At 41.9% G+C, this 19,510-nt stretch overlaps 1 protein-coding gene across 4 annotated transcripts in view; it reads right to left on the bottom strand.

The window, feature by feature from the left end:
• The window catches only part of LOC109926673 (protein unc-13 homolog C-like), a 537,669-nt gene that overhangs the window by 81,099 nt on the left and 437,060 nt on the right, over window positions 1-19,510 (bottom strand). For all 4 annotated transcript variants that reach the window (XM_048616076.1, XM_048616075.1, XM_048616074.1 and 1 more), the window contains 4 exons: window positions 14,481-14,607; window positions 8,640-8,736; window positions 8,305-8,448; window positions 7,836-7,913 (listed from right to left, as the gene is read on the bottom strand). In XM_048616076.1, the coding sequence (XP_048472033.1) occupies window positions 7,836-7,913; window positions 8,305-8,448; window positions 8,640-8,736; window positions 14,481-14,607 (446 nt within the window). The remainder of the gene's footprint in view (window positions 1-7,835; window positions 7,914-8,304; window positions 8,449-8,639; window positions 8,737-14,480; window positions 14,608-19,510) is intronic.

Genomic DNA, 19,510 nt, shown 5'->3' with positions numbered 1-19,510 from the left:
GTGTCCACTCCACTCGGGATGAGGCAGACAGGGCTGGGCAGTGTCCAAATTATCAGGGAATGATCACTGCTTCCACAGGAAAAAGGGGCCCAAGGCTGAGAAATGGCCCAGTAATGGGACAAGCATTCATGACCAGGAAGGACACTAATGCAGGCAAACGAGTCATTTTAATGGATGGAACAAATTATCACGAGCGAGTGGAGGGGCAACTATATCATGGGGGAGTATTTTGTGGCATCACCTTAGTTCGATCAGAAAAAAAAACCGTACCTGTTCATGTTGGTCCTTTGTCACATAACTGAAAATGTGGAAGATTTAAACACAGTGTTTTGTTTATTTCTTGGTTATCTTATATACTGGCGGCAAAATTCTTGTGATTGAGAACACAGCTCCTGAGATCATTTACATTTAGGGTGGGAACCTTGCTTCTGTATGGGTAGTTTCGATTTAGTGTGAGGTTTCCGGGAAGATATTGTTATGGCCCAGTATGTTCTGGATTTAGAGTCAATATGTTAATATTTTAAAATAGGACAGAAATAGCTGGGAAAGATGGCTACCTGAGTGCACCTGACTTCTTTTGTGGATTGAAATCACTCCTGTGTCTCAGGAGGTAACGAAAGGAACATTCCTTACTGATTTGAATCAATGATGTTCTCTGAAGCCAATCAAAAGGGTATTATTATCAGATCAAATGGATCATTCAAAAAAACGACACACTGACAATCTCAAACGTTCAAATCATCAGCCGGGTGTAACACACAATGTTGGAATCATCAAAAACACCTCCACCGTATTTGGAAAATGACTTCAAACTTGTAAAAAGTCGCATGATTTAACAGCCTTGTTTTCTGTCTGCTTTTCAAATCAGCAGAAGCAGTTTCTACAGGCTGTTCCATCAGAAAGCCATCAAACCAGCAGTTCATTAGTCAGAACGCCAGACTAGAAACTAGCTACAAGTCGTCCAGCAGCCCAGATAGCTCACAGCAAAACCTTAAAATTGGGATATCCCAACAGAGGAGTCCCCTCTACCTGCTCCAACTTCAAGTTCATCTCAGAAACAACCTCTTAGAAATTAGAAACCTCACAACACACTAAGAATTCATGGCTTTGTAAGACTCGCACTTCAACTTAAAAGCATCAAACACTTTCAAGAAAGCAGGCCTACTATGTGGGAGACTGTAAACCAGAAACTGTTAACCATTTGAATAAAGGCAAAATACTGCAGATGCTGGAAATATGAATCAAACACAGCCATTCAACAGGTTATAGGGTCATTGAGATGTACAGGACAGAACTCCAGTCCAACTCGTCCATGCCGACCAGGTATCCTAAATTAATCTAGTCCCATTTGCCAGCACTTGGCCCATATCCCTCCAAATTCTTCCTATTCATATACCCATCCAGATGCCTTTTAAATGTTGTAATTGTACCAGTCTCCACCACTTCCTCTGGCAGATCATCCCATACACGCACCACCTTCTGCATGAGAAAGCTGCCCCTGAGGGCCTTTTTAAACCTTTCCCCTCTCACCTTAAACCTATGCCCTCTAGTTTTGGACTCCCCCTACCCTGTAGCGAAGAAATTGACTATTCACTCTATCCATGCCCCTCATGATTTTATAAACTTCTATAGGGTCACCCCTCAGTCTCTCATGCTCCAGGGAGAATAGCCCCAGCCTATTCAGTCTCTTCCTATGTCTGAAACCCTCCAACGCTGGCAACATCCTTGCAAATCTTTCCAAACCCTTTCAAGTTTCACAACATCCTTCCTATTGCAGGGAGACCAGAATTAAATGCAGTATTCCAAAAGTGGCCTAACTAATGTCCTGCACAGCCACAACATGACTTCCCGACTCCTATACTCAATGTACTGACCAATAAAGGCAAGCGTACCAAACGCCTCCTGCATTACCCTATCTTCATGCAGCGTCTGAAGAGAAAGAAACAGAGTTAATATTTTGTGTCCTGCAGAAGACTCTTCTGAACAAGTGTTAATTCTGTTTCTCTCCCACAGCTGCTGAGTTTCTCCAGTATTCTCTGTTTTTGATACGGAGTTAACTACCATTTGTAACAGATTCCTACCTTCACCTGAATGTAATCTTCATCAATGTGATAGTATGTGTGAGACATTGTAGTTAATCAGAGGTAAGTATATGAGAATAAATAATCCTCTTGATTTTTAAACTCAAAAGGTTGCTGTGAATTAACTTATTTCTTTTATACACACACATCAAGGGTTAGAAGACAGACCACTTCACCACTCATCATAGGCAGTAAGGAAACTTATTGTAAATTGTGTCTGTGACAGAATCTACGACATAAAATGGGACTTTTTCTGTAGTGAAAATGACCACTATGGAGAGAGTCAATTCCAAAGCAGGTGAAACTAAATTTGTAAATGCATGAAAATAAACTTTAAGTGCACTTGCTACAAGCAAAATCCTTTCACATAATTAGGCAAGAGAGCAGATGTAAGGTTTCAATACTTAGTCAATTTTTTGACTGTCATTTCTTCAGCTCTCTCAAATGTCATGATTGCTTTTATTTTGTCACCTTGCTTTTACTGGCAAGTTCCAGAATATCTGGGAAATCCATGCACTCACAGCTGAGTCCTGAACCTATTATTAATACCGCTCTTAATGAACTATTATGATGTTGAAATTGCTAACCTCTCTTGCCTGAGGGGGTTTCATGCTGCAGTAAACGTGAAACATGTTGTTAATTTCAGCACTTTTAACCCACCTACCTGCTCCCAAGCCCACTCAGTCCTGGAAGTGAAAACTCCCCCACACTGTGTAGGCTCAGTTGCAAAGAACAGTACTTTTGTACTTTTAATAGCACATTGGCTTTGGAAATATTACACGGCATGAGTCAATATCTTTAGGTCAGGAACAAAGAAAAATAACATCTGAACAAGACTATTTGAAATCAGGGATAAAAAGAGCTGTTGAGTTAAACAATGGAATATAACAGGAAATACATGGGACAATCCCTGCAAAATCAAAATTCTTTGAGGAGCAACAATTTCCAATCCTTTCTGAAAATATATGATACCATTTAACATGGTTGAACAATTTATTTCATTTCATTGTTAGTTGGGACTTTGCAGACATTAGAACAAATGATCTCCTTCATGTGTTTTCTCTCTCTCTGTTGTTAAAAAGTCAATGTGATATTGTTTCAATCACCAATTTTCTTCTAGGGGAGTAAATGGGCCATTAAAAGTGACCTACTCTGACCTACCTATCACCATAAAACATCTGCTTTAATTAGAAATGAACTGAATTTGTGGCTACTCAAAATATTTCAGACACCAATGGGAACAACCAAAGGTTTTTAAAGTTATTCTAAGGTTTCACCTCCAAACTTGATTGTTATCTGATTTGCTCATGTGGTTAAGACATCAATATTTCCTCAGGAGCATATACTATCCAAGTGCTTGTTTGAATTTAAAGCAAAGAACCAAATTGCAAGTAAAGCAGTGAAATGTGGAGGATTGGATTATTTTACTGATGCAGACTACTTGATGATTGATGCTATCAATAAATATTCACGCAGCAACAACTGTGATTCACTACACCTCATTCTAAGTTGCATGAACAAAATACTATTCCCCCCCAATATGTGCACAGTTGGGGACACCAAACAACAATGGGCATTTCCTTTTGCATCAATACAATTATCAGACATTTCCTTCCTTCTGGCTCCTGCTAATACACAGATTTTTATAAATGCCACATATGTTTGTGTGAGATTCAAGTTTTTGAGGCTGTAATTTTAGGCAAAACATAGGAGGTTAACTTTTGCGTAAGAAATCTGGGAATGGACAGGGCACATGTAGGAAGGTTGTTTCTGCTTGTTGGAGAGTCTAGGAGCAGGCGGCATTATCTCAGAATAAGGAGTTGCACATTTAAGACAGAGATGAGGAGGAATTTCTTCTCAGAGTGTGGTGAATCTATGGAATTCTTTACCACAGTGGGATGTTGAGAATGGGTCATTAAGTATATTCAAGGCTGATATAGACAGACATTTAATCAGTACGGGAATCAAGGATTACGGAGAAAAAGAAAGGAAGTGGAGTTGAGGATTGTCAGATTACTGTATGGCACAGAAGACTCAATGGGCTGAATGGCCTACTGCTGCTCCTATGTTATACCGTCTTAATATTTCAAGGCTTTGTAATGCAAGCTGGGTCATTGGAAGTACCGAGCGACCAACAGTAGCAAAGAGATTGATTGCTTGCTGTAGTTCTGAATTCACAGAGGATGGGCTTCCCAGACTACCTACCAGTTAATGATAAAGTTATGGATTTTGGGGCTAAACTCTGTGGCCTGCCTTATATGTGTGATAACTGAAAAACTGAGGATTTTTGGGGGCAAAATATTGGGGTTAACTCTTAGCAAGATTGATTGTTACTTGAGTATGTACAGTTTGCAATGCTTGTCATCTTTCTTCACACCATCCATCAGCTCTGCACTCCCTCCTTGCATCTCTTACTCTGGCTTGGTGTGCATCTCTGTCTTCCCTTCTTCCCGCAACTCTGGCAGAACCTTCAGTCTCTTCGTCTGACTCTCTAGAAGTTGCTTTCTAAACCCTTCCGTTTCTTCTTTTCTGATCTTTATCATCACATTATTTCTCTTAGCTCCCGAAAATGGTTAAGAATCTTCCCTTCCATTGTGCCTCTTTGGTGAGTTTTTATGTCTTTCTGCATTGAAAGCATTTCAAGAGAAAGCACTTTATGAAGAGTTGTTTTAAAGAGTATCATTGGTCAGTTAATGTTACCTTGTTGTGGTCTCTGTGAACAAAACGACTTTTGGAAATCTTTGATTTTGTGCATTTCTGATGAGGTTTGCAAAGTTGGAGCCAGGAAGTCTGATGTAAGAACGTATGAAATAGGAGCAGGAGTAGGCCACTTGACTCCTTAAGGTCTGCCAGTCAATAAGATCATGACTGAAACAAAAACAGAAACTGCTGGAGGAGCTCAGCAGGTCTGGCAGCCTCTGTGGAGCAAAAACAGAGATAACATTTCGAGTACGGTGACCCTTCTTTGGGACTGACTGAACTGATTGTGGTCTTAGCTCCACTTTCCTGGGTGCACCCCCATTACCCTTGACTGGCCTGTCCATCAAAATTCTAACTCAGCCTTGAATATGTTCCATGACCCAGTGGTCCATCGCTCTGAGGGACAGAATTCCTAAAGATTAACGACCCTCGTCCAGAAGATATTCCTTGTCATCTCTATCTTAAACAGGAGACTCCTGATTTTGAAACCGTGCCCCCCCTTGTTATGGAGGAGAAACATCCAAGGCTTATATTACATTGTTTGTTTAATCATTACATTAGGGCAGAAATGGAACTAAGGACACTTAAGCCCAAATTAAATAACAAGAAGAAAATGATCACTTGTAATGAGCAACACACAGAAAAATATGAGCATTTGTTTGAGAATTTTGACAAATTCACAGTTAAGGACCTCCCTGATACTGGTCACTTCACTTCCATATTCTAATCACAGCATATAATTACTTTAACCTATTGAAACAATTTGCCATATGTCCAGTGGGAATCTGCAAAATGCTATTAATTCATTCTATTGTGAGGAGCTGCTTGTAAACCTTGAACAAAACCTGTTCAGATATTATTTGTGTTGACAAATAAATGGAATGAAGGTGGACCTACTTTCCACAAACAAGGTTGAGAAAGGATTGGACAGAGATGTTAAAATCATGAAAGGTCTAGACAGATTAGATAGAGAGAAACTGTTTCTATCAGGATCAGGAAGCAGGGGACAGAGGCTTGAGGTTGTTGGTGAAACAATTAAAGGCAAATTCAGACCAAATGGCTTTACATAAGGAACGGTTAGGATGTGGAATGCACTGCCTGAGTGTGGAGGCAGCAGGTTGGAATCCTTACAGTGCGGAAAAGTGCCATTCAGCCTATCAAATCTGCACTGACCCTCTGAACAGCAGCCCACCCAGACCCAGCACGCCACCCTATCCCCATAACCCTGCATTTCCCAGCACTAATCCACCTAGCCTGGACAGTATGGGCAATTTAGCATGACCAATCCACCTAAGCTGCACATCTCTGGACTGTTGGAGGAATCCAGAGCACCTGGAGGAGACCCATACAGACACAGGGAGAATGTGCAAGCTTTACACAATTGTCCAAGGGTGGAATTGAACCTGGGTCCCTGCTGTTGCAAGGCAGCAGTGCTAACCACTGAGCCACCATGCTACCCATCACAGCTGTACGGCATAAGTCTTCAACACTGTTGCTGGAACGTTGTTGGTGCCCATAGCCTTTGCAGCCTCCAGTCAATATGCAGTGAATTGAATGGGCTAAAGAAATGCCATCTGTATTGCTGGGGGCCTATGGAAGAGGAGATGGGTCATCAACTCAGCACTTCTGGCTGAAAATTGCTGCAAATGCTTCAACTTTATCTCTTACATTAGTGGGCTGCCCTATTATTGAGGATGAGGATATTTGTGGAGCCTCTTCCTCCAAAGAGTTGTTTAATTCAGAACCGTTCATTCACATTCAACATCATTCACAACTGTTTGTAGCAGGATGACATTTGTTGTGGAATCATTTAGCGCTGTCTATCATTTGCAGGTTCTGTTGTTGGTGTGCAAGTAGTCCTGCTTGGTGGCTTCATCAGGTTGACACCTCATCTTCAGTTATCCCTGGTGCTGCTCCTGGCATGGGCTCCTGCACTCTCCATTGAACCAGGGTTGATCCCCTGGCCTGATGGTAATGGTTGAGTGGGGGATATGCTGGGCTATGGGGTTACAGATTGTGCTGGAATACAATTCTGCTGCTGTTGATGGCCCACAGCACCTTATGGATGCCCAGTTTGGAGTTGCTAGGTCTGTCTGACATCTGTCCCATTTTGCACAGTGATAGTGCCACATAACACAAGGGAGTGTACTTTCAATGGAACTTTATCTCCACACGGACTGTGCAGATGCGTCTGTGACTGGCAGATTGGTAAAGATTCCTTCTTTTCCTTTTGAGTGATTGATACAATTGCATAGCTTGCTAGGCCATTTTGGAGGGCAGTCAACCACATTGTTGTGGGTCTGGTGTCACACAGAGGCTGGGAAAACTCAAATCTAAAAATTAAATCTAAATTTCTAAGGTCCATTTTGCGGTTCATGCAATTTTACAATCCTATGATTGAATAAAAAATGGAAAGCACGGTGGCTCAGTCGTTAGCATTGCTGCCTCACAGCACCAGGGACCGGAGTTCGATTCCACCCTCGGGCGACTGTATTTGTGAAGTTTTGCACATTCTTCCCATGTCCATGTGGGTTTCCCCCGGATGCTCCGGTTTCCTCCCACAATTAAAAGATGTGCAGGTTAGTGGGGTTGGCCATGTTAAATTGTGCATAGTGTCCAGAGATATGCAGGATAGGTGGACTAGCCATGGGAAATGCAGGGTGACAGGGATAGGATGGGAGGATGGGTCTGGGTTGGATGTTCTTTGGAGGGTTGGTGTGGACTGGATGGGCTGAATGGCCTGTTTCCACACTGTAGGTATTGTACGAAAAATAAACAATGAGTTCTATAATTACAAACTTAAAACTAACATTCCAGAAACGGAAACTCAGAGGGACCTCATTAACACTGCCAGCAATAAACTCATTTGCAATTAGTAGGGCAGAAATGGTCATTTGACAGACAAACCATTCATGATTTACCAATCGTGCTTACAATTTGATTTGTGAAAAGTAAAAATACACTTCTGTTGTGCCAATATCCTGCATTAGCTTTGGTAATACATCTTGACAGCATAGGATTGGGTTCACAGTTCATGTACGCATCTATACCTACCACTTTTTCCTTGGAACAGTAGAGGTGGAAATCTTTTGAGATAATAGCAGCATATTGGAGGAGAACTTTGCATATGGTCTGCAATGAAAGTGAAAAATATGATCACCAAATTTCATTCATTTAAATTCCCGGTGATTTCTTTTTCGAGATAATGATAGTGCAATAAATATTTATTTAGTTCAAACACAGCATGAGAAATAAAATTTATATTTGTAAACCTAAAGACTGCATTTTTTGCCGAGTTTTTATAGTTATTGTGAAGTTAATCTGATTGAATGTCTTTTGGATTGTGAAAACATTTTGAAAAGGTTTTTTTTGTATATATCTGTCAAAGTAGAGTAATTAGAACCCAGGGGAGAAAGCACAGTAACGTTTACTGACAACTGAAGCTACACAAATGTAGTAACAACCACAGAACACACCACTTTTCAAACATTGTAAGACTTGTAAAGATTATAAATGCACGTACCTTAGCAAATCTTCTCATGAAATGTGCCAGTGCCTCCGGATTAGGACATTCAAGCTTTTTGATAATCTCAAAACTTTGATTCAGTTGAGTGAAGACATCCACGACGGAGCAAGAGAACAGAGCATGTTCTGAAGTTTGCTGGAACTAGATTAGAAAAAATACAAATTGGATAATAGCTAAGCCCTTAAAATAAATGAGAGAAATTTGTCAAATGTAATTTACAATCTATTTCAAAAAAATAACATTCCTGGTTACTGTAAAAAAAAGTCACAAAATATTCAGAAGGTGTTGCGTTTTATCTGTGGGATAAGCAAGAAAATGAATTTGACACTTGCCCCATCTTTCTTATCTCTCTCAAGTGCTCCATGAAGAAAGTCCATTGATACAACTTCATTTTCATCCAGCCAATCAATGGCAAAAGGCTCAAACCACCTGATAAAAATAATCAGACAATGATGTTTTATTAAAATGCAAGATTATATTCATTTAGTAGTTTATTTATAAGCAATTCCATCAGACTACAATGTCACATTACTGTGGTTTCATACACATTTCACCCCAACATACACCTTCTTATCTACATGCTCAAATATTCTTCGAACGAGGATTGTATTTCACAGACATGGGTGAAAAGGATACATAATTAGGAAAGTGAGAGTTACTCCAGTTCATTAAGACTTGTTAGCCTGGAATTCTCCTGATCTTACTGCAGCTCCATAACTGAACTCTATGCATATATCAGTTCCTGATTCTTCAGCAAGAACTATCATATGCTTTAATCAATAATATCCTAAGGGTATATGAAATATAAACAGAAAGTGCTTGAGAAACTGAATTCTAATGTGACATTAATTCAGGACTCTCTTTCTCATTCCACAGATATTACCAGATCTACTGAGTTTCTCAAGTACTTTCTTTTACTTCTGATCTCCAGCATCTGCAGTCGTCTCGGGGAGCAGGAAAGCTGACATTTCGGGTCTGGACCCTTCTTCAGAAATGGGGGAGGGGAAGGGGATTCTGAAATAAATAGAGAAAGAGGGGGAGATGGATAGAAGATTAAAGGAGAAGACAGGTGGAGAGGAGACAGACAGGTCAAAGAGGCGGGGATGGAGGCAGTAAAGGTGAGTGTAGGTGGGGAGGTAGGGAGGAGATAGGTCAGTCCAGGGAGGACGGAATGAGGCTAGTAGGTAGGAGATGGGGGTGGGGCTTGAGGTGGGAGGAGGGGATAGGTGGGAGGAAGGAGGGGTTAGGGAGGCGGGGATGAGCTGGGCTGGTTTTGGGATATGGTCGGGGGAGGGGAGATTTTGAAGCTTGTGAAGTCCACATTGATACCATTGGGCTGCAGCGTTCCCAAGCGAAATATGAGGTGCTGTTCCTGCAACCTTCGGGAGGCATCGTTGTGGCACTGCAGGAGGCCCAGGATGGACATGTCGTCTGAGGAGTGGGAGGGGGAGTTGAAATGGTTCGCGACTGGGAGGTGCAGTTGTTTGGTGTGAACCAAGTGTAGATGTTCCACAAAGCGGGCTCCAAGCCTCCGCTTGGTTTCCCCGATGTAGAGGAGGTCACATCGGGTACAGCGGATGCAGTATACCACATTAGCAGATGTGCAGGTGAACATCTGTTTGATGTGGAAGGTCTTCTTGGGGCCTGGGATGGGGGTGAGGGGGGAGGTGTAGGGGCAGGTGTAGCACTTTCTGCGGTTGCAGGGAAAAGTGCCGGGTGTGGTGGGGTTGGAGGAGAGTGGGGAGCGGACAAGGGAGTCCCGAAGAGAGTGGTCCCTCCGGAAAGCTGATAAGGCTGGGGAGGGAGAAATGGTAGTGGGTTCGGATTGCAGATGGCGGAAGTGCTGGAGGATGATGCGTTGGATCCGGAGGTTGGTGGGGTGGCACGTGAGGATGAGTGGGATTCTGTTTTGGTTGTTATTGTGGGGAGAGGGTGTGCGGGATGAGTTGTGGGAAATGCGGGAAACGTGGTCGAGGGCGTTTTCGACCACTGTGGAAGAGAAGTTGCGGTCCTTGAAAAACAAGGACATCTGGAGTGCCCGGGAGTGGAATGCCTCATCTTGGGAGCAGATGCGGTGGAGGCGAAGGAATTGGGAATAGGGGATGGCCTTTTTGCAGGAAGGTGGGTGACAGGAGGTGTACTCTAGGTAGCTGTGGGAGTCAGTAGGCTTGAAATGGATATCGGTTTCCAGGTGGTTGCCAGAGATGGAAACAGAGAGGTCCAGGAAGGAGAGAGAGGTATCGGAGATGGTCCAGGTGAACTTAAGGTTGGGGTGGAAGATGTTAGTGAAGTGGATGAACTGTTCAAGCTCCTCGTGGGAGCACGAGGCGGCGCCGATACTGTCATTGATGTAACGGAGGAACAGGTGGGAGATAGGGCCAGTGTAGCTGCGGTAGAGGGACTGTTCCATGTATCCTACAAAGTGGCAGGCACAGCTTGGGCCCATGTGGGTACCTATGGCCACCCCCTTTGTCTGTAGGAAGTGGGAGGAATTGAAGGAGAAGTTGTTAAGGGTGAGGACAAGTTCAGCTAAGCGGAATAAGGGTGTCAGTGGAGGGGGACTGGTCGGGCATGTGGGACAGGAGGAAGCGGAGGGCCTTTTGGCCATCTGCATCCTTCAGGGAAGATCCTCACTTCCACCTCATGATGGAAGGGTGGTCATTGATGAAGTAGTTGAAGATGTTTGGGCAGTGGACACCTTAAGGAACTCTTTCCCCATGATTCTTATTGACTCCAGCTTTGTTAGGGCTCCTTAGAGCTCAGTCAAATGCTGCCTTGATGCCAAAAGCAGTCCCTCTCACCTCACTTCTGGAGTTCAGCTCCTTTGTTCATGTTTGGACCAAGGCTATATTGAGGTCAGGAGTTGAGTGTCCCTGACAGAACTCAACTTGAGTGTTAGCGAGTAGGTTATTACTCAGTGTCACTTGACAGCATCGTTGATGACCCTTCCACAATTTTATACTGATCAAAAGTAGTCACATTGCATCACATTGCAGGAACAGCATCTCATATTTCGCTTGGGAACCCTGCAGCCCAATGGTATCAATGTGGACTTCACAAGCTTCAAAATCTCCCCTCTCCTGACCGCATCCCAAAACCAGCCCAGCTCGTCCCCGCCTCCCTAACCTGTCCTCCCACCTATCCCCTCCTCCCACCTCAAGCCCCACCCCCATCTCCTAACTACCAGCCTCATCCCACCCCCTTGACCTGTCCGTCCTCCCTGGACTGACCTATCCCCTCCCTAACTCCCCACCTACACTCACCTTTACTGGCTCCATCCCCACCTCTTTGACCTGTCTGTCTCCTCTCCACCTGTCTTCTCCTTTATCCATCTTCTATCCGCCTCCCCCTCTCTCCCTATTTATTTCAGAATCTCCTTCCCCTCCCCCATTTCTGAAGAAGGGTCCAGACCCGAAACTTCAGCTTTCCTGCTCCTCTGATGCTGCTTGGCCTGCTGTATTCATCTAGCTCTACACCTTGTTATCTCTTTCTCAAACCATATTGTGATTGCAACTGAAATGCATCCGGTAACAGGTTATACTTGGCCAAGTCTTCAGCACACCTGCTGTATATGAGAATGTCCTTGCTTCTTACTCTCCCGTTGTTATCTTCGACCAAATCCCTGAAACAGAAGACTTTCTGAAATCAGCGAGGTTTTGGGAGACTGACCCTGGGGTTTGTTCCTGTATCTAAACTAAAAGGAGTAAATAACCCAGGGAGAATTCTGTACAACCAACCTAGCCAGGGCAAAAATCCAAAAGCTTTCCTACTGGGAACTGCATAAAATTATGCTGCATTTGCCTAAGGGGGCTGAGATCAGGAGGAGCTCACTCAATGGAACAGGTTGTGTGTTATCAAAAGAAAAACATCCATTGCAGACGAGAAACCCAAGAAGAATAACACTTTATCCTGTCCAGTCAGCCATTAGGTGCCTTCATAAATCTTGCCCTTGTTTCTGTGATGATGTATCATAGTTACAGGGGAAAAAAAACTACCTATTTATGACTCTGGCTGCAGTTGTGATGGGTGAATAGGACTGCACTGATGGGAGGAGGGTCCAACGGATCCATTGGACACAAAGATATGTTTAGGAACAGGTCCCGCTGAGGAAACAGGGAGGCTGCGGAAGGACACAGCCAGGCCAGGAGAGTGGGCAAAGAAGTGGCAGATGGAATACAATTTGAGAAAGTGTGAGGTTATGCACTTTGGTACGAAGAACAGAGGCGTAGACTATTTTCTAAATGGGGAAAGGCTTTGGAAATCTGAAGCACAAAGGGACTTGGGATTCCTTGTCCAGAATCCTCTTAAGCTTAACGTGAGGGTTCAGTTGGCAATCAGGAAGGCAAATGCAATGTTAGCATTCATGTTATGTGGGCTAGCATACAACAGCAGACACGTGCTACTGAGATTATACAAGGCTCTGGTCAGACCACATTTGTAGTATTGAGAACAATTTTGGGGTCTGTATCTAAGTAAGGATGTGCTGGCCTTGGAGGGGGTCCACAGGAGGTTTACAAGAATGATCCCGGAGATGAAGGGTTTGTCATTTGAGGAGCAGTTGAGGACTCTGAGTCTGTACTCGATGGAGTATAGAAAGATGAGTGGGGAATCTTACTGAATGCTGAGAGGCCTGGATAGATTAGACGTGGAGATGATGTTTCTACTAGTAGAAAAGTCTCGGAGCCATGGGCACAGCCTCACAATGAAGGGATTACCAATCATAAGTGAGAGGAGGAGGAAATTATTCAATCAGAGGGTGGTGAATCTGTGGAACTCATTGCCACCCAAGGCTGTGGAAGCCAAGTCACTGAGTTTATATAAGACAGAGATGGATAGGTTTTCGATGAGTAAGGGGAACAAGGGTTACAGGAGGGAGGCAGGATAATGAGCTTGAGAAACATATCAGCCATGATTGAATGACAGTGCGGATGTAATGGGCTGAATGGCCTAATTCTGCTCCCATATCTTATGGTCTTATGGTACATCTCCACCTTACCACAAGTTCTTGCGGCCTTATTGTCTAAACCTGAATTTTTTGTTCACCCATATCTCAGTAACAGAATGTGTGGAAGAAGAAAATAAGTCAACCAAGACTTGCCTTGTATTGTCTTTTTGCAATTGAGTTAGCTGATACACCATTGCCCCATCAGAAAAATCTATAATACTTGAATGAAAGTGAGATTTATGTACAGATTTCTTCAAGATGAACATGATACGATCTACCAAAATTACCTGAATAATCAACGATAGGCCATGAAATTCTAATCCATGCAAGATCTATTTCTTCATCTTTGTTTTTCTTCCATCTACAAACCAACTACTATCATCCTTTCTCATCCAGGTTAGGCAATATGAGCAGCTGTCCCATTTATATCTGGATAGTCACGCTCAAAGCCACTATAATCAGCAAACTGGAAACACAATTCCACCGAGTAAATTAAATAATCTCAGTGTTTCCACTTCCTGGAAACAATTAGTTTTATGGCTTAATGAGCACCAAAACCCCATTATGCGGGCTGTCTGATTGTGCGAAGAGCAGACAAGCAAAAACATTGTAAGCCAGTCATGGAGATTTAAGTAATGAAATACGTCAAGGTGTCAGCATCGTGCAAAACTTTCATTAAGAGAAATGACAGAAACGGGATTAGAGATTCAGAGGTGGAAGAGACTGAAGAATTGGTTATTGCTTTGGAATATGCAGTCAATCGCATAAAGCAGGACTGATAAATAATGATAAGAAAAATTTTAATAATTTTATCTGAACGTTTACCGGCAGGAGTAGGAGCGGAGCTGCACGACAACCTTGGCAGTTTAGTGACAAAAGCAAATCAGGAACAAAAATTGGCCAGTGTGATACATGGACAGACAATTGGCAAATGCTTATTCCACGTGATTTCTGAAGGCAGATTTCACCTCCCCACTCAGGATATTTTGCGACTGAATGCAGGATTAAGAAGAATGAAATCTTACAACCTCAGTACGACGAAGAAATAAGTTGCATCAGATTGTTTGATAACTGGCAATGTGATTAATTTAGATTCAATGCTCTAAATGGAACAAATCCACTCCCATCAGGTAAGGGCAACCAATCAGCTCACAAACGAAACTTGGCTTTTGGGACAGAACCATTTTCTGCATGATAAACAAAAATGAAATTAAATTTTGTTACTTACAAAGAATATTCTGCGACTGCATCTTTGAAAGCTGGCAGATCTCGCACATATTCATTATAAAACCATTTTACTTTAAAGTGCAAATTCATATAATCAGCACTCTTGCAAAGTCGATGTTTTTCATGCTCTGTTGTAAAGCATAAAAGGAAAATAATGTCATCTTTTATTTTTCTCTGAATAAGAACTGCATCAATAAATGAATGATTTATATTTCTATACTTACATAAAGTGCATCAGTATTTCAACATAATGTTATTTTTCAGCGATACAATGCTATTATTAAAATACTATTAAATTATTGATGTTTCTAAATATCAGATTAATGTCATGATTTTCCTGTGATTACTCGTAAATTTAAAGTATTATGCATACTTCAAGTTGACAGTTAATTCAACGATTCCAAAAGAGTGAAATGTTGTGAATATTATATCATAGGCAACATGATGGCACAGTGTTTAGCACTGCTGTCTCACAGCACTGGGGACCCGAGTTCAATTCCAGCCTTGGGTGACTATGTGGAGTTTGAATGTTCTTCTCATGTCTGAGTGGGTTTCCTGCTAGGTGCTCCAGTTTCCTCCCATGGTCCAAAGATGTGCAGATTAGATGGATTAGCCACACTAAATCACCCTATCGTGTCGAGGGATGTGCAGGCTAGGTGGATTAGCCACAGTGAATGTGGAGGTGGGGAAATAGGTTGGGGTCTGGGTAGGATGCATTTCAGAGGGTTGGTGCAAACTCAATGGGTCGAATGGGCTCTTTCTGCACAGTAGGTAATTGATGATGATCATTCTGCTGAATACTATGATCATAGATAGTGAGTTAAGCTATTGGGAACACTGAGATACAATTACAAAAACAGCCACAACCAAAAGTTAATTTGCCTTCAATCCTGAACAATGTCACTTATTCTGAGAATGCATTCACGCCCTTGTGATTCGACTAAGACATAATTAAAACACCTTCCCAATTAGGAGAATGAACGTGACTATATGGAAAAAAGTATGAGTCCAACATTTCACATGGTTGAGGAAAGATCCTTTGTGAAACTTGAAGCTCTTATTAGCACTTCTGTCTTGATGAACAACTGACACCATCATGTAAGAAATAGATGTCACAGGAAGTCTCCAATTAATTCAGTAAAACCTTCATTTGTTGATGAATCCTCTGAATAATCTGAAATGACCTCTGAATCTGCTTAAACTGTTTTTCACTACTGATAGGCAAGTTAATAGAATGAATCAATACTTATATACACATACATTTTAATAAATCTTCAATGAAAATCATGACTTTCAACAATTACTTGTTTATTGGTGGCAGCAAAGCAGTACTGGTAGTTGTATTCCAGTGATATCAACCAATATGATTTTTTTTTTAGAAGCTGGACTGTGCCTCATAAAGGCACACATGTAAAATGGAAACGCTGCCTCGTGATAAGGAAAATGACCTCAAGGAACATCCGTGCAGACAGTCTGATCTATATTTCCTTTACAAGTTCAGGACAGCACCAGGTTTTTCTTATACAGTTCAGGAGTGTTCAAAGCTGCTTAAATGTGTCAAATAATGGGTAAGTTTTAAAAATGATGCTCCTATTTGACATATTAATAGTAAAGTTAATAATTTGCACAGTCTTATTTTTTAAATGTGATGTGCCCTGGAAATCTCCAATTCACTTGTCAGTCTATAATATAATTGTACTGTGACAGCAATTAGCTGTCTGCTCCTGTTTAAATATAATTTAGATTCTACTCTTTAAAAATCTAATCTTGAATGGATTACTAAAAATGAAGGCATGTTCTGCAGAATCTGGAAATATTGCTTGTATACTCCAAGAGAGAAGGCAGCTGAGTGAGACATGAAATTTACACCACATATTATTTCTTGTACATTTACACAGTGTTTCGTGCAATTCTATATTTTAAGTTGTTTTGGCTTCACGTATATATGTACTTATTGATTTATAGTTCCCAAAAGGATTCAGTTAAAATATAGTAATTACTTTGATTTCCCTGTCTAACAAGAAGTTATCCATATCCACCTCAAAAATATGCAGTGATTCCCACCTTCACTCCCATCTGAGGCACAAAGTTTCAAAGTTGCATAACGATCTGAGAGGAAAAAAATCCTTATCATCTCGATCCTAAAAAGGGTGACTCCTAGTTTTAGAACAGTGTCCTCGAGTACATGGCTCATTCACAAAAAGAAACACTGTCACCAATGGCACTATATCAAGGTCTTTCAGATTCTTATAAACTTCAATCAAGTCACCTCTTGCTCTTCTCAACTCTTGTGAAAACAAGTTCAGTATGTCCAATCTTTCTTCATGAGGCATGCTGCTCATTCAAGGTATCAATCTAGTAAAACTCATTTCAACCACCTTCAATGTATTTATATCCTTCCTTAAATAAGGACACCAAAACTGTGCACAGTATTCAAAATGTAGTTTCACCCATGCCCTATTTAAGTGAAGTGTGGCATCTTTACCTTCATGACGAATTCTTCTCAGAATAAAGGACAGCATCCCATTAGCCTTCTTAATCCCTAGCATACTGTTTTTGAGCCTCATGCCCGAGAAAACCTAAATCCCTCTACACTTCAGAATTCTGCTGTCATTCACAGTTGAAAGAAGATGCCACTTTTTTATTCTGCCTGCCAAAGTGAACAACTTCATATTTTCTCACATGATATTCTAACTGCCAGATTTTTGCCTACTCACTTAACCTAGCTATATTGATCTGCATCCTTGATATGCCATTTTCATTACATGCTTTCCTACCTATCTTTGTGTTATTTACAAATTTAGCCATCACATCTTTGATTGCCTCATCTAAATCACCAATATAAATTGTCAAAATTTGAGGGTCCAGCACCAACCTATGCAGAATGCCACTCCTGTCCTGCCAACTTGTAAAAATACCCCATTTGTGCATGTTCTCTGTTTTCTGCCAGCCAGCCAATCCTCTTCCCATGGTGGTATCTCACCCCTACACCATGAGCTCCTACTTTGTGTAATTACCTTTTAAATGGATCGTGTTGAACGCCTTGTGAAAACCCAAACACAGTATATCAATGGGTAGGGCATGAATGGCACTTTGAAAGAAAACCAAATTTATAACTAGTGATAAAATATATGCATGTTGGCATGACTAAAATGTAATTATTATATGTCCTAATAATCAATAACTAACGTGTGCTATTCATTGATTTTACTTTGAAACGGACATTCTATTAAACAGACATTTAAATGGATAGATTAATTCGGATGTCTCATTTAAGATTGCTGGGAGTTTCAAGTCTCCAAGCAACTTCTAAGCTGAAAATCTTCCCTTGCTGAAAAACTACTAAGGTCAAGTTAACTTCGAGATATGTTTACCTGGTTTGCAAGCTCTCCTCTGAAGCTTACATGATCCTGACTGAAAACATATTACCTTTCTTTCATTGCTGCTGGGTCAGAATCCCGAAATTCATCTCCTAACAGCACTGTGAAGTTCCTTCACCACACAGCCTGTAGCGGCCCACTCACTACCATCTCCTCTATTAACGCAATTTGCAGTGGGCAATAAATAGGGGCCCCATGCCACGTTCCTTGATTAACTTCAGATGAGTTCAAAAGGAGAATGGACATGGCATTATTATGTAAGTTATTCTTTTCGTGTGTGATAAGCTAAAGTGCTCCTCTATCATTTATGTTCTCTTGTAATTTTGTTATTCAGTGGATGTTCAAGTCATTAGGAGGAGTTCATCACAATAACAAAAACGTGGTTTTGGAAGCATCAAAGTATATGTTAATCCTGCAAACAAGGTGTCAGCAGAGATCATCCTGCATCACTGACAAGGGACATCTTCATGTGTGGCGCATGTGGAAGATTTTGTCTTTCCAGAACTGCTTATTCAGCCATCAAAAGAAGCTCAGTACATGATTTTGATAAAATGCACCAAAGTTTGGAGGCTGTGCTGCCATCTACTCTGGCATAAGGAAGGAAAATCAATCTTCCTAATCATTTCGGTCCATCCAACTTGGTTGTGCTTGGTTAATACGCATTAATAAATGTGTTAGACGGCAATGAAATGAACATATTAAACAAAAATGAAATACTACTTGTTAAGCTTGCAAAACTCAACTGACACTTTCAGTGCGATGTCGTAGCTCAAGAAAAAAATTCAGCTATTCTCTTGATTATCTCAAGTTTTAAAAAGCAATCAGAAATTGTAGTGAAACTTTGGAGCTTTCAAAGAAAGAGAACCCAACAGAAAACTTCACGAAATTCATCCTCCCTGAATAAATGCTAATAAATAAAAATATTTTCTAAACTGCTGCTGACTTTTTCCAAATTTGGTCGCTCATCAAAGCAGTGGGACATTACTGCAAGTTATATCTTGTAGTTCTTCTCAAATCAATAGTTAAGTAACATGAGTAATCAATGATAGTAGGAACTGCAGATGCTGGAGAATCCGAGACAACAAGGTGCAGGGCTGGATGAACACAGCAGGCCAAGCAGCATCATAGGAGCAGAGAGGCTGACGTTTCGGGCCTAGACCCTTCATCAGAAAAGGGGGAGGGGAAGGGGGTTTTGAAATAAATAGGGAGAGAGTGGGAGGCGGATAGAAGAGGGATAGAGGAGAGATAGGTGGAGAGGAAACAAACAGGTCGAAGAGGCGGGGATGGAGCCAGTAAAGGTGAGGGTAGGTAGGGAGTTAGGGAGGGGATAGGTCAGTCCAGGGAGGACGGACCGGTCAAGGGGGCGGGATGAGGTTAGTCGTTAGGAGATGGAGGTGCGGCTTGAGGTGGGAGGAGGGGATAGGTGGGAGGAAGGACAGGTTAGGGAGGCAGGGACGAGCTGGGCTGGTTTTGGGATGCGGTAGGGGGAGGGGAGATTTTGAAACTTGTGAAATCCACATTGATACCATTGGGCTGCAGGGGTCCCAAGCGGAATATGAGTTGCTGTTCCTGCAACCTTCGGGTGGCATCGTTGTGGCACTGCAGGAGGCCAGGATGGACATGTCGTCTGAGGAATGGGAGGGGGAGTTGA

The sequence above is a fragment of the Rhincodon typus genome, chromosome 33 (assembly GCF_021869965.1).
Source record: "Rhincodon typus isolate 14 chromosome 33, sRhiTyp1.1, whole genome shotgun sequence".
Lineage (NCBI taxonomy): Eukaryota > Metazoa > Chordata > Chondrichthyes > Orectolobiformes > Rhincodontidae > Rhincodon > Rhincodon typus.
Note: the sequence above shows the minus strand (reverse complement) of the source record. Positions and strands in the feature narration are given on the sequence as shown.